Below are 23,841 nucleotides of genomic sequence, written 5' to 3'. Positions count from 1 at the left end.
GAAACTTCCCAATTGCCTGGCTTCCTATCTTAGGCATCTCTGAGATGCCTCCTAACTCAGACTGTGAAGTTTTAGTTAAGTGCAGGGGCATTATTTAAATCTGTCTGAATATTACTATTTTGTTTCCAATAAATATATCATTAACTTAGACAAACAGACTGACCCGCCCACCTATTCATTTATCCACCCATCCATCCATCCATGTATGTGGTAAAAAGCACATTTTGAATTTGTAAATATTCTGTTAGAAGTTTGTACATATTGTATGGTAACACTGAAGAGACATCTAACTTGACTAGAAAGACAAGGCTTCCTAGAAGAGGTAATACTAGCTAAATACTAAAAGAAAAGAAAACTTAGGGAAATAGTGAAGGATGGCAGTGCAGGTATACAGACCAAGAAGAACAGCATGTCAAAGGCACACCGGCATGAAAGAGCATGATGCAACTGGAAATGAGAACAATGACTGGATCTCTGATGATATTAAAGATTACTGTTAATTTTTCAGATGTAGTAATAGCATTAATTATGTCCACTTTAGAAGGAAAAGCCTTGTATTTCTGAAATACAGGGAAATAGTTATGGATGAAATTATGTATTTGGGATTTGCTACAGAACAATGGAGTGGAGAGTGATTGGAAGAGGGTAGCCATGGGTTGATGGTGGCTAGGTGGGACCAGGTAAAGGAGACCAGGAGAAGTGTTCTATTATCCTGTCTACTTTATTGCAAATTTGTAATTCTCTAGTAACACAGTAAAAAGAAAGGAAGGAAGTTGAGAGAGACAATACATTCAGAATAGTATTTTTTCCATATCATTTTTAATACTATAAGACACTAGATCTGAATTTCAGTATATCTCAGCAATTTTCAGCTGTGACTCTAGTCAAATCATGTAACTCTCTAAGCCTGTGTTCAAATCTGTGAAACGTAAGCATTGCACTACATTAACTTAAAGGAACTTTTAGATATTTCATTCCATGATGCTAAAAAATTACGCTCTCAATGCCAAAATTAATAAAGGTCAATTTTCTTAATTTCTGTACTTTCTTGTTTCTTATTCACTTATTTTCATCCTTCCAGTCCTTTACTTCCCAATCCATACTTCATTAAAGTGTTGCAACACCTCCTTTCCCTCATTTCTATTCTCTTTTAATAAAGCTATCCTCACTCCTCAGCTCTACCTTTCACCTACTCACCAGTATATACACACTCTATTTTAAGCCATACATGTTTTAATTTTTTTTTGTATTTCCTTTGACAAAAACTCAGTCCATTTTATTGATTCATCCTGGGCCCATTTCCTTCCAAGGACATTTTGCTGTGTCTTCCACTCTTGTGGTAAAGTCTTTCCTAATCCCCATCTGATTTTCTGTGTAAATGGAAATGAAACAGGTGGGGAGGGTATGTATATGGGCATGACATCATATAATATTATGGGCCAATACGGATTACAGACAAAAAGTGGAGAAGAAAAAACTTCCAACAAAACAATAAGCAAAAGGCAAAGCTGTAAAAGGAATACTAGAACTAGGCTGGCGAGAGAACACAGGTAGAGTCAGAAGAAAGAGGAGGTAGCAGCAGAGGGCAAACTAATGCCGAAGAAGGGAGAAGCAATAAAGGAGACATGGCAATAAGGAAACTTTGAAACAGGCAACCAAAACTGAGGGAAAGAATCTTATAAAGTTGACATGGGCAATCCCCTAACACTGAAGGTTGGAATACATGAACCATGACAGGAATTAAGTAGGAAGAGCACAGAACACGATACCTAAAACAGTAAAGTGTTTTCAAAATGCAAAACAAAAATGACCAAGACATAATCCCTACCTTAGACATATTATAGAAGAATGGAGAGGAAAGAAAAGTAAAGAAGCAATTACAGGAGGGCGGAGCCAAGATGGTGGCATGAGTAGAGCAGAAGAAATCTCCTCCCAAAACCACATATATTTATGAAAATATAACAAAGATAACTCTTCCTAGAATAGAGACCAGAGGACACAGGACAACATCCAGACCACATCCACACCTGCGAGAACCCAGCGCCTCGCGAAGGGGGTAAGATACAAGCCCCAGCCCGGCAGGACCCGAGAGCCCCTCCCCCCAGCTCCCCGCGGGAGGAGAGGAGTCAGGAGCAGCGAGGGAGAGGGAGCCCAGAACTGCTGAACACCCAGCCCCAACCATCCGGACCAGAGCGCAGACACAGTGCATGCGTGGGGTCCTGGATACAAGGGAAACAGGGCAGCAAGACTGGTGAGAGGGTCCTTGAGGCCGGCACCGGAGAACAAAGAAAAGCGAGCTGCCTTTTTTTTTTTCTTTGGCGAGTGCTTTTTGAAGTCTTAAAGGGACAGGGACCCCAATACTAGAGAAACAGGGCAGCAAGACCAGTGAGCGGGTCCCAGAGGCCGGCGCCTGAGGACAAAGAAAAGCGAGCAGCTTTTTTTTTAAATTATTTATTTAATATTTTGTTGTTGCTGTTGTTTTTGTTTTGTTTTGGCAAGTGCTTTTTGGAAGTCTTAAAGGGACAGGGCGGGACACTTAGTTCAGAGGCAGGAAATCTGGAGATCTCGGGGCACTCTAACCCAATGGGCAGCAGGGAGCACAGAGATAAATAGCCTCCTGGCCACTCCCCCTCCAACACAGCTCCACCATTTTGGAGCGGCAGCCCAAGCCAGGCCACGCGCACAGCAACAGGGAGATAAACTCCATAGCAGCCGGGCAGGAATCAGAAGCCCTGTCTGCGCACAGCTGCCCAGCACAAGCCACTAAAGGTTGCTGTAATCCCAGGAGAGGAAGGCCATAAACTAACAAGAAGGGAAGTTCTTCCAGCTGTCACTCATCCCAGATCTGCAAACTATTTCTATCACCACGAAAAGGCAAAATTACAGGCAAACCAAGATCACAGAAACAACACCAGAGAAGGAGACAGACCTAACCAGTCTTCCTGAAAAAGAATTCAAAATAAAAATCATAAACATGCTGAAGGAGATGCAGAGAAAAATGCAAGAGCAATGAGATGAAGTCTGCAGGGAGATCACAGATGCCAGGAAGGAGATTACAGAAGTGAAACAAACTCTGGAAGGATTTAGAAGCAGAATGGATAAGAAGCAAGAGGCCATTGATGAAATAGAAACCAGAAAACAGGAACGCATAGAAACTGACATAGAGAGAGATAAAAGGATCTCCAGGAATGAAACAATATTAAGAGAACTGTGTGACCAATCCAGAAGGAACAATATCCGTATTATAGGGGTACCAGAAGAAGAAGAGAGAGAAAAAGGGATAGAAAGTGTCTTTGAAGAAATAATTGCTGAAAACTCCCCCAAACTGGGGGAAGAAATAATCGAACAGACCACGGAAATACACAGAACTCCCAAAAGGACCCAAGGAGGACAACACCAAGACACATAATAATTAAAATGGCAAGGATCAAGGACAAGGAAAGAGTTTTAAAGGCAGCTAGAGAGAAAAAGGTCACCTATAAAGGAAAATCCATCAGGCTATCATCAGACTTCTCGACAGAAACCTTACAGGCCAGAAGAGAATGGCATGATATATTTAATGCAATGAAACAGAAGGGCCTTGAACCAAGGACACTGTATCCAGCACGATTATCATTTAAATATGATGGAGGGATTAAACAATTCCCAGACAAGCAAAAGCTGAGGAAATTTGCCTCCCACAAACCACCTCTGCAGGGAATCTTACAGGGACTGCTCTAGATGGGAGCACTCCTAAAAAGAGCACAGAACAAAACACCCAACATATGAAGAATGGAGGAGGAGGAATAAGAAGGGAGAGAAGAAAAGAATCTCCAGACAGTGTATATAACAGCTTAATAAGCAAGCTAAGTTAGGCAGTAAGATACTAAAGAGGCTAACCTTGAACCTTTGGTAACCACGAATCTAAAGTCTGAAATGGCAATAAGTACATATCTTTCAATAGTCACCCTAAATGTAAATGGACTGAATACACCAATCAAAAGACACAGAGTAATAGAATGGATAAAAAAGCAAGACCCATCTATATGCTGCTTACAACAAACTCACCTCAAACCCAAAGACATGCACAGACTAAAAGTCAAGGGATGGAAAAACATATTTCAGGCAAACAACAGTGAGAAGAAAGCAGGGGTTGCAGTACTAATATCAGACAAAATAGACTTCAAAACAAAGAAAATAACAAGAGATAAAGGACACTACAAAATGATAAAGGGCGCAGTCCAACAACAGGATATAACCATTCTAAATATATATGCACCCAACACAGGAGCACCAGCATATGTGAAACAAATACTAACAGAACTGAAGGGGGAAATAGACTGCAATGCATTCATTTTAGGAGACTTTAACACACCACTCACCCCAAAGGATAGATCCACCGGGCAGAAAATAAGTAAGGACATGGAGGCACTGAACAACACAGTAGAACACATGGACCTAATAGACTTCTATAGAACTCTACATCCAAAAGCAACAGGATACACATTCTTCTCAAGTGCACATGGAACATTCTCCAGAATAGACCACATACTAGCCCACAAATAGAGCCTCAGTAAATTCCAAAATATTGAAATTCTATGAACCAATTTTTCAGACCACAAATGTATAAAAGTAGAAATAAATTCTACAAAGAAAACAAAAAGGCTCACAAACACATGGAGGCTTAACAACATGCTCCTAAATAAACAATGGATCAACGAACAAATTAAAATAGAGATCAAGGAATATATGGAAACAAATGACAACAACAACACAAAGCCCCAACTTCTGTGGGACACAGTGAAAGCAGTCTTAAGAGGAAAGTATATAGCGATCCAGGCACACTTGAAGAAGAACAATCCCAAATGAATAGTCTAACATCACAATTATCGAAACTGGAAAAAGAAGAACAAATGAGGCCTAAAGTCAGCAGAAGGAGGGACATAATAAAGATCAGAGAAGAAATAAACAAAATTGAGAAGAATAAAACAATAGCAAAAATCAATGAAACCAAGAGCTGGTTCTTTGAGAAAATAAACAAAAGAGATAAAGCCTCTAGCCAAACTTATTAAGAGAAAAAGAGAATCAACACAAATCAACAGAATCAGAAATGAGAACGGAAAAATCACGACAGACTCCACAGAAATAAGAATAATTATTATTAAAGACTACTATGAAAACCTATATGCCAACAAGCTGGAAGACCTAGAAGAAATGGCCAACTTCCTAGAAAAATACAACCTTCCAAGACTGACCAAGGAAGAAACACAAAAGTTAAACAAAGCGATTACCAGCAACGAAATTGAAGCGGTAATCAAAAAACTACCCAAGAAAAAGCACCTGGGCTGGACGGATTTACCTCGGAATTTTATCAGACACACAGAGAAGACATAATACCCATTCTCCTTAAAGTTTTCCAAAAAATAGAAGAGGAGGGAATACTCCCAAACTCACTCTATGAAGCCAACATCACCCTAATACCAAAACCAGGCAAAGACCCCACCAAAAAAGAAAATTACAGACCAATATCCCTGATGAATATAGATGCAAAAATACTCAATAAAATATTAGCAAACAGAATTCTACAGCATATCAAAAGGATTATACACCATGACCAAGTGGGATTCATCCGTGGGATGCAAGGATGGTACAACACTTGAAAATCCATCAACATCATCCACCACATCAACAAAAAGAAAGACAAAAACCACATGATCATCTCCATAGATGCTGAAAAAGCATTCAACAAAATTCAACATCCATTCATGATAAAAACTCTCAGCAAAATGTGTATAGAGGGCAAGTACCTCAACATAATAAAGGCCATATATGATAAACCCTCAGCCAACATTATACTGAACAGCGAGAAGCTGAAAGCTTTTCCTCTGAGATCGGGAACAAGACAGGGATGCCCACTCTCCCCACTGTTATTGAACATAGTAATGGAGGTCCTAGCTATGGCAATCAGACAAAACAAAGAATTTCAAGAAATCCAGATGGGTAAAGAAGAAGTTAAACTGTCACTATTTGCAGATGACATGATATTGTACATAAAAAACCCTAAAGACTCCACTCCAAAACTACTAGAACTGATAACGAAATACAGCAAAGTTACAGGATACAAAATTAACTAACACACAGAAATCTGTGGCTTTCCTATATACTAACTATGAACCAACAGAAAGAGAAATCAGGAAAACAATTCCATTCACAATTGCATCAAAAAGAATAAAATACCTAGGAATAAACCTAACCAAAGAAGTGAAAGACCTATACCCTGAAAACTACAAGTCACTTTTAAGAGAAATTAAAGGTGACACGAACAAATGGAAACTCATCCCATGCTTGTAGCTAGGAAGAATTAATATCATCAAAATGGCTATCCTGCCCAAAGCAATATACAGATTTGATGCAATCCCTATCAAATTACCAGCAACTTTCTTGAACAAACTGGAACAAATGATTCAAAAATTCATATGGAAACACCAAAGACCCCGAATAGCCAAAGCAATCCTGAAAAAGAAGAATAAAGTAGGGGGGATCTCACTCCCCACCTTCAAGCTCTACTACAAAGCCCTAGTAATCAAGACAATTTGGTACTGGCACAAGAACAGAGCCACAGACCAGTGGAACAGATTAGAGACTCCAGACATTAACCCAAACATATATGGTCAATTAATATTTGATAAAGGAGCCATGGACATACAGTGGGGAAATGACAGTCTCTTCAACAGATGGTGCTGGAAAAACTGGACAGCAACATGTAGGAGGATGAAACTGGACCATTATCTAACCCCATACACAAAAGTAAATTCAAAATGGATCAAAGACCTGAATGTAAGTCATGAAACCATAAGACTCTTAGAAAAAAACATAGGCAAAAACCTCTTAGACATAAACATAAACATGAGTGACCTCTTCTTGAACATATCTCCCCGGGCAAGGAAAACAACAGCAAAAATGAACAAGTGGGAATATATTAAGCTGAAAAGCTTCTGTACAGCAAAAGACACCATCAACAGAGCAAAAAGGTACCCTACAGTATGGGAGAATATATTTATAAATGACAGATTCGATAAAGGCTTGACGTCCAGAATATATAAAGAGCTCACATGCCTCAACAAACAACAATCCACTTAAAAAATGGGCAGAGGAACTGAACAGACAGTTCTCCAAAAGAGAAATACAGATGGCCAACAGGCACATGAAAAGATGCTCCACATCACTAATTATCAGTAAGGATGGCTGCCATCCAAAAGACAAACAACAACAAATGTTGGCGAGGTTGTGGAGAAAGGGGAACCTTCCTACACTGCCGGTGGGAATGTAAATCAGTTCAACCATTGTGGAAAGCAGTATGGAGGTTCCTCAAAATGCTCAAAATAGACTTACCATTTGACCCAGGAATACCACTCCTAGGAATTTACCCTAAGAACGCAGCACTCAAGTTTGAAAAAGACAGATGCACCCCTATGTTTATCACAGCACTATTTACAATAGCCAAGAATTGGAAGCAACCTAAGTGTCCATCAGTAGATGAATGGATAAAGAAGATGTGGTACATATACACAATGGAATATTACTCAGTCATAAGAAGAAAACAAATCCTACCATTCGCAACAACATGGATGGAGCTGGAGGGTATTATGCTCAGTGAAATAAACCAAGCGGAGAAAGAGAAATATCAAATGATTTCACTCATTTGTGGAGTATAAGAACAAAGGAAAAACTGAAGGAACAAAACAGCAGCGGAATCACAGAACCCTAGAATGGACTAACAGGTACCAAAGGGAAAGGAACTGGGGAGGATGGGTGGGTAGGGAGGGATAAGGGGGGGGAAGAAGAAGGGGGTATTAAGATTAGCATGCATGGGGGGTGGGAGAAAGGGGAGGGCTGTACAACACAGAGAAGACAAGTAGTGATTCTACAACATTTTGCTATGCTGATGGACAGTGACTGTAAAGGGGTTTGTGGGGGGGACCTGGTATAGGGGAGAGTCTAGTAAACATAATATTCATCATGTAATTGTAGATTAATGAAAACAAAAAACAAAAAACAAAAAAAAAGGAAAGAAAAGGGGGATTACTCCCTGATAGGATAAAACTAACTGTAAATCAACGATTAAAGCATGCTTTACATATCCTTAATTTTGATCATTTAAAGGGTGTCAGATGATCAGCTATGGAAGTACATTTTTCTGATAATATTCCTTTCTCTTAAAAAAAAAAAGCAGTTCCTGTGTGGTGATCTCCAATAAGTTCTTCACAATGATAAAAAGGGCATATCAAAGTGTGGGCAAAGGGTTTGTTTGTGTTTATACAGAGGAACAAAGCCTAATTTGGCTACCCAGAAAACGAATTAAGATACGATATGAAGAACTTCCAACATCAACATTCTCTGGAAGAGTCATTCCAGAAGATGAACATCAAAAAACTTCAATAAAGATCCTGGTGCTGTTGCAGTTGTAGCTGTATTCATCCCACCGGTTCCTGGACTTGCCATTGTAGAAGAAGAAGGAGATATCTAAGCTGGCCTGTGCATACAGTAAAACAACAAATTTGACTGGATCTATACTGTCGGAACTCAACCAAGAATTAGGAGAAGTGCAAGTTGCAGAGCTCCAAAATCTTGCGACTACAGACTATCTACTGTTAAAAGAACATATGGGATATGAACAGTTCCCAGGAATGTGTTGTTTTAATTTGTCTGATTTTTCTCAAACTATTCAAATTCAGTTAGACAATATCCATCATATCATTGATAAGTTTTCACTAATGCCTAGGGTGCCTAACTGGTTTTCTTGGTTTCACTGGAGATGGCTGGTAATTGTAGGTCTGCTTTGGTTATGTAGCTGCATTCCTATTATGTCAATGTGTGTATGCAATTTATTTAGTAGTTTAAAACCTATACATGCTTATGTTACTCTACAAGAAGAGTAACATGTTTTCTTCCGTCTGCTACTTCTATAGCTTTTCTTCTTCCTTCCTAATTACAACCCTTAAGTAGAATTCGTGCCTCTTAACGAAATTACTGAGTATCATAATTCTTCCAAGTGGTAAAGATACCTCAAGACAAATGCTGGGCATAAAAGCCACAGGGCATAAATCTGCAAAGAAGTAAAAAACTAACCTTTTCAAACAATATTACTTCTCTCTCACTTACCAACTTTACATTTCCCTGTATGGCCCCAGAAGATGACTGGTTAGCCAGAGAAGGGTAAGATTCCTCAAGGGAGGAACAACCTAAGACAGGCACAGTCACAGGGGGGCCATCAGGTGAGAAATTGGGGATCAACAGAGGTGAGTCTTAGAACCCCACCCCCCCTGTTTTGAGAGAAATCTTCTGCATCCGTGGATGTTTTGTTGCCCTTGTCTAGCTTGGATTAATACTTAGTCTATAGGCACACACCTGATCATCTACATTTGCCCTCTTACAGCACTAAACTATGTTTTCTACCTTTATCTTGCATCTACCTACCACTTCAGCATTTTGTTAAAAAAAAAAAAAATAAAATAATAATAATAATAATAATAATAACAATAATAATAAGGGAGAAATGTGGGATTCACATATAAATCAAGTATAAAAATCAAACGAATATTCATATTTGACCTGATTGTTTATAGTTCATAATACGTGATCAAAACCAAAAGTTTCTGTGATGACTGCCCTTGCACTGTTCACCATGTAAGAACTTATTCACTATGTAAGAATTTGTTCACCATGTAAGAACTTGTTCATTATGCTTCAGAAGATTGGAGACTGTTGAGAACTAGGCTTGGGGTTGATTAATGATTGTGCATTGAGTCCCCTATACAGAATTTTATTGTTGTTAACAACCATTTGATCAATAAATATGAGAGATGCCCTCTCAAAAAAAAAAAAGAAGCAATTACAGTATAGGATTAATATTATGAAAGAAGCATTAGGAACAATAAGGATCATAAATAAGATTTCAAGTCAGAATGCTTAAATTCTTAGTCCAGATTCCATGCCACTTGTGTGACCTTGGGTAGACCACTTAATTCTGCTAAAATGTAGATTCTTCATCTATAAAATGAAGGTGACACCAGCTAACTCAGAGGATAACAATCAAAGTAAATAATGTGAGGGAACAGCCTTGAAAACTACAGAATACTTCAAAAATGTAAGCAATAAGAAAATATGCTAAAAAGAAGTTTTAACAAGTTATTGAAATTTACTCCTTATATTGTTAACAATCAGATTTATTTACAACTACAAATAAAATAGCATTTATTAGAATTTAATTTCCTAATTGGAATAATAAAAATGAAATATCATGTTCTGGCTCCTGGGTCATTTTTAAACACAGAGTAGAACCAGCAGGGCTGGAAGAACTGATTTGGAGGATAAAGGCACATATGTGGAAAGCTTAGAAGCCTGACATTAACAATGAAAGTATCACACTAAACAAAATACAGCACTCTTATATCTTGCCACCAAATCAACTTGATAAAATGTGATTTGAAATAAATTTCTTCAGGCTTCTTCACAGTCTTGAATGTGAATGTATTCTATAGAAAAGTGAATTCATTGAAATTTCACTGACCTTATGGGTGCTGAGCAGAATCTATGGGGTGGGGGAGTGGGTAGTGAGCATCACCAAACACATTACCCAAATCTGGGCCTTCCATGTCACCATCTTCATCTTCTCGCATGTCCTCAATGTGCATGTTATTTTCCACGTGGGATATTATTAAGTCAATATCATGTAACACCAAAAATTCCACTGGTACTCCCTAGAAATATGTTAATTTCAAAAAAACATGACTAAAATATAACAAAGCATTTTAATATAAATATCTTACTTGGTTGATACTAAAATGAAACTACATCTTTGAACTTTAATTTTCAAATTAAATTTTTAAAAAAGGAAATTAACTTGACAGTCCTGATGAAAAGTATCCAAACATACTTTATATTAAAATAGTGTGCATTACTGAAAAAGATGGCAAAAAAGGAGATCTGAAAGTCTCACATGTTTGTCACAATTTCATTACACTAAAGTCTGAAACATTTTACATGTAACAGCAAGTCCTACCTCAATATCAAATGGAAATATATGCAATTTTATTGCAAACAGGGCCAATCAAAATAATTTTGGTATTACACAGAAATATTCAAAATAATATTGCACCTAAAATAATTCCACTAAAAAGTTCAATTGCCTGTTTAGCTGTAAACATAAAACTACTATCAGTCCCTAGGTATTTTAAAACTACCAAATCTATTCCATTGAGATTATTCCATTAACAATTTCCTTCCCTAATGCCCAACTATCACGTTTTTAAAAATTTTAGGCCACTAGATTATTTTAGTAAATTACCCCTGGCTATCCATTAAAATAAAGCTATAAAATAACTCTAAATGTATTTTGTTCTTTGTTATCACATATCTTCATTTTTCAAATATTATATGCACAGTTTTTGGGAGTTAGAAGGTAGAGGAATCAAAACCCAAATTTGTTCAAAATATACATAGAAATTGTTATAGTAAACTCTACTGAAGTATAACATTCAGAGAAAAGAACAAAAATTATAAGTGTATAGCTTGAAGAATTTTTATAAAGTGGATACACTTACATAATCACCACACACATTAAGATACAGACCATTACCAGCCACTCACAGGCCATCTTCTTGCCTCTCCATCATTACTCTCCCTCAAAGGTAACCACTCTTCTGACTTTCATCACCATGTATAAGTTTTGTCAGTGTTTGTATTTATATAATGAAATTATTCAGTTTGTATACTCTTTTTGTGACTGCTTCTTTTGTTCAATAGTTTGTGAGGTATATCCGTGTTGTTACATATAAGTGCAGTTAATTCTTTTTCAATGATGTATTCACTATATGAATATACTAGTATATGTATGTGTACATATGTATATGTTTATCCATTCTACTGATCATGGATATGTGTTATTTCCAGCTTGGGATCTGTAACTGCTATGAATGTTATTGTAGCTGTCTTTTGGTGCACATGTATATGCATTTCTGTTGGACAATACCTAAGAATAGAATTGCTGGTTCATGTGATATATGTAGCTTCAGCTTTAGTAAGCACTGACAAATGCTTTTCCAATTTTCACTGTACTAATTTTCACTCCTACTAGCAGTATACAAAAATTCTTATTAAGTCCACATTCTTAAAAACAGCATTGTTACTTTTAAAAATTTTAGCCATTCTGGTGGGTGACAGTGGTGCCTCTTGTGGTTTATTTGCGAATTAGAAATGGGAAATGCACCTTATGATGGAGAGAATTAGCTGTCTTCATCTTAACTCAGTGATCAAATGTGGCATCATTAACTGAGAAAAACAGACGTCATGTACTTCCAGATAAAATACAAAGAAGCGAGCATTATTGAAGTATTCTTACCCAAACTGTTTAATGGAACTAAGCAACCTTAAATCTAACTTACAGTTTTTAGAAAATATAAGGGAACAAAGGAACAAGGTAGACAACAGCAAAAGGAAATGGAAAAATCCAGAATATAGAAACAATTCATAATCCTTACCTGGATATTAGTTCCAAAAACCAGCTATAGAAAATCATTTTAAGATGAGAAAAGTTGAATATGAACTGACTATGATATTAGGCTACAACATTAAGAAATTACTGTTAATTTTGTTAAGTGTGATTACATATAGGAGAAAAACAGTAGCTTTTAGAGATTCATGCTAATATTTATGAGGAAAATGTCATGATATCTGTAACATTCTTAAAAATGTTTCAGAAAAAATTATAGATGAAGCAAATATGGTAAAATGTTAATTGTTCAATCTAGGTAGTAGGTATATGGTTGTTCATTTTATGTTTCTTTCCATTTTTCAGTATGTTTGATTCTATAATAAAATGTTGAAGAAAGGAATAAAAATGGCTTTTGGAAACTTACATGCTAAGAAAAATGCTAGGTCTGAACACTATTCCCCATGATAGTATCATGCTAATATACAAATGCCTGCTCCTCTCCTCAGAGCCTCTGCACTTGTGTTCTCTCTGCCTAGAATACTCTCTCCCTACATATCCACAGGTGGATTCCTTTACTTTATTGTCACCTATCAGCAAGATCCTCCATGACTATCTTTTCTCCTTAACTTGATTTTTTCCATTGCCCTTAATGCCATCTGACATTCTAACTACCTGTTTTGTATCAGTCTCCTGCCACTATTACATTAGCTCCATGAGACCAAAAACTTGGTTTTGTTCACTGCTATCTCCTCAGAGCCTAGGAGTGAAACAAAGCAGGTACATAACAAATACTGACTGACCAAATGAACGAATATTAGCTAATATTAAGCACTTACAATATGTTGGGCCCTGTGCTAAGTAAGCACTGTACATTATTTCTTTTAATATACTAACCAAGTAACTCTAAAAAGTAGATATTATTATACCCACTTTACAATGGAAAAAAGAAATAGAGACAAAGAAGTCTGGTAATTTGCCCAGAGTTACAAAGCAGGATTTGAACAAGGCAGTAAGATTCTACTACATAAACTCTTCACACTATATTGCTAATCACTGTCATAGGGGAAAAAAACATCTGAGCACTAATGCAACACTAACAGAAATGTTTTACAACTCTTACTATACATACATTAGAGAGCTTGTAATGTAGTCATATGAGAATACAGTATTACCTGAACAACCAGTATTAGTACTTTAGGGAACCTTAAATCCTTTGCCTGATAAAGGAGAGGGAAAGGATAATTATCCAATCCCAGGACCAACATTATTGCCCTGATGAGGACGTAAAAAAAGATTTGCATTGACTTCAATAAAGACACTCACAGAAAAGACAATTTTATCCTTTGTAGAAACCATCATTGCAGAGATAGAAAGCTACCTAATATGTAACCTATCTTACCTCACACCATACAAAGTTATTTTTATTATACATTAACAATTTAAGACATCATACTGGGAAACCAGCATGAACTTTAATTCTTCTATAAAACCTATTTCCCAGTAACAAACACTGTAATTTCTTATTTCAGAATCTTTATTTACTAGCAAAAAATGGCTTCAGAATGTATTCTTTCCATTACCTAGCCAAAAGCAGAGCACAGTAGCCCCATACTATACACATTTAAATATTGGAGTTTTCAGAGTATTTTCCTATTTGGCCTTATAAAATTTCTTGAAAGTTAGAAGGGGAGATTTTATGACTCTTTCACAAGTGTAGAAAACTGAGCTTGAAGAAGTTAATTCATTTATCTGTTCCCAAAACTAAAAGGAAGAAAACCCAAATCTTCTAACTTAAGCTTGTACTCCTGCCATAGACTTAGGCAAAAGAATTTAAGTTTAAACTGTGTGGCAGTTCAAAATAAATTAATTAATTTTTTAGCACATTTATATGTTTTGAAGATGCTCAGAATTAAAGTGTTCTTAATAACTAAGAAAAATGTAAGAAAAAGAGGGACATTAACAGAAATTGACAAAGGAAATACAAATGGACAGTAAACCTTTAAAAGAAGTTCAACCTCACAGTAATCAAAGACATGCAAATACAGGAACTTTTTTTCTCTGTAGAAAAGCGATTTTTTTTAAGATGGTAGTGTTCAGTATGGGCAAAGATGTATGAGAAACAAGGAATTCCAAACCCTGCTGGTCAAAGTATAACTTTTCTGGAAGGCAATTTGACAATGTGCCTTAAAAATTCCTATTTCCTTTGACAAATTTCACTTCCAAAAATTTAGCCAAAAGAAAGAATCAGTAATGTTCGAAAGAGTATACAAAGGCAGGAGCCACTGCACAATAGCAAGTAATTAAATATAATTTCAGGTGAAAAACAGAATATGTAGCAAGATCCTAATTTTCTTTATTAAAATATATAAATAGATTATATAAATATGGGGAGACAGATTGATAAATGGGAAAAAACACACACACACCAAAATGTTAACAGCAATTATCTTTGAATAGTGGCATTTCACAGAATTTTTTTCTGTATGTATGGTACTTCAGGATCACATGTACTAACTTTCTTTAAATAAGCAGACATTATAAATCAATACATAAAATAACTAACCTCTTCTGCTCTTTTGAAGATCACATTAGCATGCTGAAGATTGTCCACTTCCAAAGAGTCCCTTTGTCAAAATGGAAATAAATGTTTTTATGTTGCTAATCTGAAGAATAATAGTCATCCAGGATGTCAATCTAAAATAGAACTATTAATTCTTATACGAAAAACTGTTTATGGAAAAATATTACAATTTCATGAGTCTGAGAAATTTTACACATAAATACACTCCAGCTTTTGTAATGTCCACCTTCAACTGCGTCTTCGTTCAGCAAAGTTTAAAGGTCTAAATTTTAATCAAGCTAATAATTAATGTACAGACTTTAGCTAAGCAATTGGTTCTAACTATACTAATCAGAATCTATTAAGAGATTTGAGTTTACAAGGAACAGATTACCATATTTTAAAATGAGAAAAAGATTTTTTTTGCTAAAATAGTGAATATTTAATGTTTAAGATACCTTAGCAAGAGTAGAACTCCTGCTTTCCCCAGAAGACGCCAAGCAACCCATTCTGCAGTTCTTCTATCAGCTTCATATGTAGCTTGTTGACTAACAATAAAAACCAGTGGTAATCCTAGTTGGAGATGAACAGTTGAAACTTGCTGAGGATCTTCAGCAACTTCAGTCTTCATTTAAAAAGAGAACAAAGTATCTTTACTGTGTGATATCCAACATTGGATGTAAACCCTGCTAATTCTTATTAATAAAGTGATGACTAAAAAAACTAGCCTGGGAAATAAATCCAACATTAACAGAGATGGTCTCATAATTTCCCAAATTTAGTGTTCCCAATGTACCCCTATAGTTTGAACACTATAAAACTAACTAGTTTCATAAGGAGTTAAACATAAAATTACAGCCATAAGGAATAAGCAAGCGTATAATAAACAAACAAAAAACAGTAAATAAAACAGTGTGGTGCTGCTAAAGAGAGATATCTTTCAAATTAAATAGAACAGATAACTAAGGAATAAAATTTTTCATAAGAATTTAACCATAAATAACATTACAGAACAATGAAGTACATGTGAGTCAAGACAGCAGATGACTATAGACATCTAATTTCACTTCTAGAAATCTCAGAAAAACTACAGCAGTAAGATTCTTTAAAAGAGCTAAATATACGTATATAAAGAAAAAAAGGAAAGAAAGAAGGCAGCAAAGTTTTGGACACTGTAAAACAGAATAATAACTGACTTAGGAACATCTACAAATAAAAACCATAATCCATGAGAGGGAAAGCTAAGAAACAATTCAATTTTAATTGCAGAACCCTAAAACTGCTCAGGAATTTTCAGTGTCTGGTATCACTGAACTAGGTGAGAAATACTAGAGTGCAGGGTTGGGGGATGTGGGGGGGAATGTGGCATGAAGGCTCTGAAACAAGCAGGAATCCATAAAGCTGTGGAGAAGGAGTCCCATCCTGGATGCCCCATCCTGGATGCCCCACCCTGGCACCTCTATGACCTCAGGCAACTGTCCATCCCTCACACCAGGAAGAAACCCAGGGGGAACTTCAGGAAAGCTGAGAGTGTGAATACCATGCCAAAATCAGAGGGATTAAGTAACGGAATGCTGACAAGCCTCCCCACTCGGTTCCCACAATGCCAGCAGCCAGACATCTGTAATCCAGAAGATTGGAAGATCCTTTTCTGAGGACCTTGAGTAACCCCAAAGAAGAGCCTAAAGCTACTGACATTGGATTCACCAAACACCAGCTCAGGTCTGATCACCCTACAGAGCTCACATTAACAAGCCTCATCTACATTTTCAGAATTCCCAATCAGCATTTTTATTTTGATATTCTGAATCATGAACAGATATCCAAGAAGTAGCAGACAGACATCTGAGGAAAGCCTCTAACATGAAAGAGACCAGAACAAACAGAAAAACAAATAACATAGAGGAAACAGACTATTCAGGAAGAAAGGCTCAGAATACCATTGATCAAAGAGAAGATGGGAAGATACTGCATCCATAAAGAAATGAAAAACTAACTTGAGTAAACCAGCCAGAAAGTACAGCAAAAGATAAATGGAAAATAGGAGAGAAGAGATAATATAACTGAAGGACTAATTCAGGAGGTCCAACATCCAAAAGGAGTCTGGAACGAAAGGGAAGAAATCATCACTGAAATAAACACAAGTATCCCCACAACTGAAAGATCGTGAGGTGCCAGGCTGAGAGAGCCCACTGAATAACCAAGTAGTGGGTAAAAGCAGGTACACAGGAAGACACATTCTTGCACGATATTGAAGAATTTTTTAATCCAAAAAGTTTCCAGACAGAAATCTATATTTACCTAAAACAGCCCCCAAGATTCCTGGTGTAAAAGTCTTGACTGATCAATCCCATTCCCTTGACTGTGGGTGGATGGCCATTCTCTTGACTAGATTACAGCACATAAGGCTGTTGTAGCACAGTGGAGTGAGGATGTCCTGGTAGCTTTGAAGGAGACCAGTACGATTTTTTGAGGACCGTGTGGCTAAGCCCTGAAAACAGCCAGTAGGAGCCAAGAGCAATGCCAGCGAACAGCCAGTAAGTGAGTGGGGACCTCAGTGCTATAACCACATGAAACAGGGTTATGCCAAAACCTGAAGAGATGTAATTGCCAGAGGAGTAGAAAAGCCTGGTTTCTTCTTTGGGTATTTGGAGAACTAGAAAAATTCAGCATTAAAAAATGAAAGGGAGGGCCAAACAGTAAGGCTGGAGATTTGACAAAGGACCAAAGCATTAAAAACCACGAATATTCTCTGAATATTCAGACTATTTTATTCTGAAAATAAACCAAAGCCATTTAGGAATTGTGAGAACTATTGTAACATATCATACATATGTGTCTAAAAAACACAGGTCTGCCAACAATAGCAAGTATGAACTTAAAGGGAGTGAAAATAGGGGAAAGGGACCAGATCAGTTGCTATTACTGTAACAGTACATTTGAGAGATGGAGAAAACCTACATGAAAGTATTGACTGTTAGAATGAAGGATTCAACAGATATTTAAGACGTGAAATTAGATACAGGGAAATGTAGGAACTGAGAATGGTTTCCCATGTTTCTGCCACAAATGACTAGATAGTAAAATAACCAAGATAACAGAGAAAGAACAGATGGTAGAGAAGGACAACCCACTAATGTTGGACAAGTTGACCTGAAGGAGAGATACATCTAATTAGTACTCAGATATATGAGAGGTACATCAATTAGTAGTTAAGATATATGGGTTAAGAACTCCAAAGAAACATCTGACCTGAAAATTCATATTTGAAAGTCTAGTTAATGCCATAGTAACAGCTGAGATTACTTGGAAGATATGTTCCGAGCACCTATGACTGTATGTAGCAAAGCACTCCAAAACCTGATGGCTTAAAATAACAAGAATCATTTACTTTGTTCACATATCTGCAAGTTCATCTCTGATCCACATGGCTTTAACTAGAAGATAAACATTTCATTTTAAAGATGACTTATTCACCACCTAGACAGCTAGTCCTGACTAGTAGGAGCTCAGCCAGGGTTGTAGGCTAGGGGCCTCAATTATTCTCAGAGGCTTTTCTCTTCTCATTGCAAGGTAGCTGGGTTTCAAAAATGTATAACCTAAGAGAGCAAGGCAGAAGTGCATGGCACTTTTGTGACATATAGCCTCAGAAGTCACTTATCACTTCAAGCTTTATTCTATTGGTGAAGGCAATCACAAAGGTCCAACCAAGTCAAGGAAAAGGGACAGAGACTCCACCACTGGATTGGTGCAGTGATAAGGTCACATGGTAAGAAGAGCTTATGGGTTGGACAATACTGTTATTGCCATCACTGGAAAAATTAAAGTCTGATGGGATGAGGCTTTACGGGTCTTGGAGAGAAAAGTGAGTGTATTTTGAAAGTGGGAGGGATGCAAACTGTAGTCAGTAGTCTGTCCTCTGGTTACAGTAATTCACACACACCCAACATGCAAATTACACTTATCTCTAAGACTGCTAAATCTCATGCCATAAGACTTTGAAATCAGTGTGAAGTCTAAGATCTCATCATCTACATTCAGTGATGACATTACAAGAAAAGGCTGAGTTGCTGGATATGTACCATAAGATTGAAGTCTGCAGCTGTGGTTGCCCACCATTTCAAGATAAATGAATCCAGACTAAAGTTCCATAATCCCAATAGTTTCACATCAGTTTCTTTTTCTTCTATTAAATTCAAATACTACAACATTCCTTACTATAAAGTGGCACATGCAATATGATGTGTCTATTAATCCATCCACCCCTCTCTTTAAATGTATCTATGTGGATGCAGAGATGACTGGTAAAGGTCGCCTAAAAGTTCATTTCTGATTGAGAGGATAGGTGGCTCTAAAAAAAATATTTTCTTTATACTTTGCTGCACAGTTTGGCTTATTTATAACACACATGCACTGATTTTTTTTTTAACTAATAAAGGACATCCTGAAGGCCTACTGAAGGTTTTACACATGCTCAGGACAACCCTTTAAACTTTCAGAGACAAAGTCTACTGATCATCACCACCTACTGAGTCACTTTAAAATGCTCCCAGGCTAACATTAAGGAAAGTGAGGCATCAGGAATCCTATAGCTCCAATATTTACTAACTTTTAAAGCAATGATCAAAACATTCACAGAAGATAACTTTTTCTTAGCCAGGATGTGGTCTTTGTGATCTCCGAGTGGTCACAATTCATATGACTAACATAGAATATTTCTGTTTACACAAGGCTGTATTTGGATTTCAATATAATACTTCAAAGCATTAAAATACCATTTTATGAATAGTTTATCTTCTCTCCTACCTTTAATAAGGAACTATTCCTAAATACTTCTAAATTCCCCTAAATAAAAAGAAAATATGTCCAAGGAAAAGGGAAAAGACATATAGCTCATCTAAGTAAAATGCGTATCTGTGAATCAAAACTTAATAAACTTTATCTATTAAAATAAGGCACATACCAGCAGAGGTGCTTCCATTGTCTTAATAAATCGATGAATGGTCAAAGTAGTCAATGGATGTTCCATTAGAGTTTTTCTACATTGATGGGTCAAGTCCAAGACTGGTTTACAATGGAAAAAGTAGAGATGTGCATGTTCTATATCCTCAATGCTACAAATTAAAAATTAGGGAGACCCACTTGAAGTTCAGTGTGTGATCCTTCGACAATCCAAAAAAACATAACAACATATCTTTATCTTAACTTTCATGATCTTGAATTACTGTTTTTGTAAAAGCCTAAAACAGTATAATAAAATAAGAGACCTAAGTAAAAAAGAGGATATAAGCAATTTTTGAGTTGCATAAGCAATGTTTTTCATGAACTGTCATACGGTAGCTTCTAAATTAGGTTACAGGCAGGTCCACACAATTTTTTTTTAGAATGAAAAATTGTCAACTTGAGGACAATGAGATTATCTTCAAATATAGTTGCTTTTCTAGAACTATGCTAAATAAAGCTTCATAACACAAATTTTCTAGGTTTAATTTAAACCCAAATCTGTTTTGAATAAACTTCAGCCAAAACATGCCTTAAGATAGAAACCATGTGATAGTTTGTGGGAGTTAGTGAGTTTGTATCTGAAATATTACAAAACTCAGCAAATATGGCTTATTTGAGTTTTGGCATTCTCTTCAATATGGAACCCAAAGATAAACTTATAGTGGGTAAGGTTTGCCAAAATTAAAATAGCATTTTTAAAAATCTCCATATGGCATTAATAGGGTTTGGCAAAATGCTGCAAACTTTTATTTTTAAATGTTATTTTAATTCTTGATACATGCTTAAAGTAAGTTTTAAGTTCACTGACTTCAAATTTAACTACAAAGTAATTTCTAATAGATTCAGTGACTAAAGAAATGATCATGCAAAGATTATTTAATGCCTACTGTGGTTAGGTCCTGTGCTAAATACAAAAACTAAGATGAATAAGGTGATTCAAACATTCAAGGGGCTTAGACTAAAGGAGCTGTATTTAGTAAAAACAACTAAACTGTAGATTCTTTAAGAAAGGAATATGGGGAGGCAGCAGAAAGCACTGGTGTCTCTATGGCATCCTGCCTCCTGTACCGCCATATACACTCTCCCTAAATGACATGTACTTTCAAACATACTCAGGTCCAACATTATGTAACAATATGCTAGACTTATCTAGTGCTACTGCCCCAGCAACCAGAGATGCCTAGCACATAGAAGACAATCAATGAATATTTGTTGAATGAATGAATGAATGAACAAATGAAAGAAAAAATGCATTTGCCTCTCCTCCATTAGGGGACAACCCAAAGTCTAGCCAACTACTTCACCCAGAAGTGAGGTCATAAGATTACTGTACTCAGAATCCACAGTCCTTCCCTATCATATCAGCTGCAGGTATGACTCCTCACCATCATTACCCATGAATACATCATATACTCAAAAGTATATGAAAACCAGAATAATTGTACATTTTTAATTGTTATTTTAAAAATGGGAAAAAGCAAAAACCCTTACAGAACATGCCCATGTTCAGTCATAGATCAAAACATATACATATAGCTGATCAGGACTTATAAGGTAAATGAATGATAGAACGTGCACCTTGGCAATAAATAACCACCCCTTTATATTTTAAGCTTGTCACTATGGAGCATGTCAATGTTAAGCAATTATTTACTACCTGAAAAACAAAGAAGGTGGTAAAACAAGAGAAAGTACAAAGGGTTAACCCTTAGAGAAACTGTGGGGCTAACACAGAACCACCACGGTATGGAGAACAACAGGCCTCCCATTGCAGGATGGGGAGATGGCACTCTACACTGGGAGTGGCAGAGTAGTGGCTAAACTACCACTTACTATATCTTGAGATTCAGTGGCTGCTTATGTGAAAACTTTATGGTACTGTCAGTGTAAGTCCCAGATTGTGAAAAACATTAATTCTTATACAAATAGTACACATGCATCAAAGTTTTATTTAACTTAGGAATGAGGGAACTAGCAAAATGACTGTTCAATAAGAAGAGATTAATGGAAAAACAAATGCTGGTTCATATCATACAGAGCAATAAAAACATAAGTTATCTTGGCAGGAACTTTATTCTCTGCCTACCCACTCTCCCCACCAAAAATCATTTCACTTTGTCAGTTTTTTTGTGCACTAAACCTTTAAATTTACAGAGTTATAAAATGGGACTTAATTAATTGTGTGTGGTATATCAAATTGTCACTGTTTCCTTAGAGGTCAGCAGGAGCATTCATTAAAAACTCTTGCTTAGTATAAAAATGTCACACAATCACTATTTTGCCTTACTTTGGAGTAATTTTCCTGAACAACATTTTGAAGCCAAATTTAAAATCTTTAAAGAGCACTGGTTATTTCCTGTGTCTGTAAATACTAAAGGGAAAAAAAAGCTTCAACCCTAGGCTGTTCACGAGAAGTCAAAAGGCCTCTACCTAAAATTATAAGCTAGAAACTAGACAAGAAAAATCAACATTTAAAACATTCTGCTCAAAAACTGTGTTTCAATATATATAAGATTATTCTGACAAAGCAACTTACAGAGCTCTCAGAAAAAATTGCTGGAGCTTAATTATGAAAGCTGTTATTTTATCACCTATTTGACCACTGAGGAAGATCAACTCTTAAGATACACTTGCCCAATCAGGGGATCACATCTTGTGGCTTATTTGTACTGTCTTCGTTCACCTTAGTCTTACATCACTTCTGTATAATCAAATGCATTTTCAGACTGCAGAACAGTAGAGGACAGTAATAGAGGGAATTTCAGGTGTCATTTATATGCTCACATCTCTTAAGATTCCTCTCAGCTAATCCATGCTATGAAAGTTATGATGGGAATGGTGAATAAGTAATGTAAAATAAGTGACCCTGAATTGTTGACAGTAAGCCTCTTATACATACCCAACACTTTCCAAAAGGGCAGTTTCTGTGGTTAAGACAAATTGGTATGTAGTCCCATACACAAACGCAGCTTCCATGACTGCTCTGTGCTCTGAAGAAGAGAAAGGGGAGTTTGGACAGTTAGTCTGTGTGACTCCATTCTGAATATTGCCATTCACCATTTCATGCACCATTATATTTAAAGAAAATTCCTTTGTAGGGATCCAGTTAGAAAAATGAAGGCAGCTAAAGAAGTTATAAAAAGTCTATTTATTCAAGGGTAGAGAAGAGTTAAGAGGAAGTAAAAAATGAGTTACACTTGAGAATATATGACAAATCTGTGAAAATTTCTTCCTAGTGATTGGGAAGAGAATATGAGTCCATCATACATGTTTAACATGTTTTATTTTATATATGCATATGTCTGTATATTGTGTCTGGCTTATTTTTTTAATCAAACTTACTCTTATATACAGACAATTCTATAAGACATATTAAGAAAAGCAAGTTTCTCTACCCTTGGCCCCCTTTCCAATTCCCAAGGAACAACTATTTTCAACTCTTTCACTGTTTATTTTGGCATTTACCTCCAGGTCTCTAAATGACATTCTTATACTCTTACTTCCTGATTTCTTTAAGTGTTAGTGTTATCTACTGACTTCACACTATGGAAGCTGATAAAGTAGTTCTTTCCTGAAACTCCACTGCATAAACATACACACTTCTATCCCCTCAATCCCAAGACAGTTCTATTTACAGTTATGATTCAGTAAATACTATGTACAAATGAGCCATACAGTACAAACTGAACACTTTCCTTCTGTGAGCTTTTTTTTCTCACTATAGTTACAACCTTACTTTCATTTAGATTTATTCCTAAAATTATTCTTCCTAAACTCTTCCACAATTGGCAAACCCTCTCATTTC

The 23,841-nt window shown here is 36.4% G+C and overlaps 1 protein-coding gene across 6 annotated transcripts in view; it reads right to left on the bottom strand.

Annotated features, from left to right (window-relative positions):
* TXNDC16 (thioredoxin domain containing 16) overlaps positions 1-23,841 on the bottom strand; it is a 90,644-nt gene that overhangs the window by 27,424 nt on the left and 39,379 nt on the right. For all 6 annotated transcript variants that reach the window (XM_073211238.1, XM_073211235.1, XM_073211239.1 and 3 more), the window contains 5 exons: positions 22,936-23,026; positions 19,996-20,146; positions 15,491-15,657; positions 15,036-15,096; positions 10,616-10,739 (listed from right to left, as the gene is read on the bottom strand). In XM_073211238.1, the coding sequence (XP_073067339.1) occupies positions 10,616-10,739; positions 15,036-15,096; positions 15,491-15,657; positions 19,996-20,146; positions 22,936-23,026 (594 nt within the window). The remainder of the gene's footprint in view (positions 1-10,615; positions 10,740-15,035; positions 15,097-15,490; positions 15,658-19,995; positions 20,147-22,935; positions 23,027-23,841) is intronic.

This window comes from Manis javanica, chromosome 8, assembly GCF_040802235.1.
Source record: "Manis javanica isolate MJ-LG chromosome 8, MJ_LKY, whole genome shotgun sequence".
Classification (NCBI taxonomy): domain Eukaryota; kingdom Metazoa; phylum Chordata; class Mammalia; order Pholidota; family Manidae; genus Manis; species Manis javanica.
This window is presented reverse-complemented; position numbering and strand designations above follow the sequence as displayed.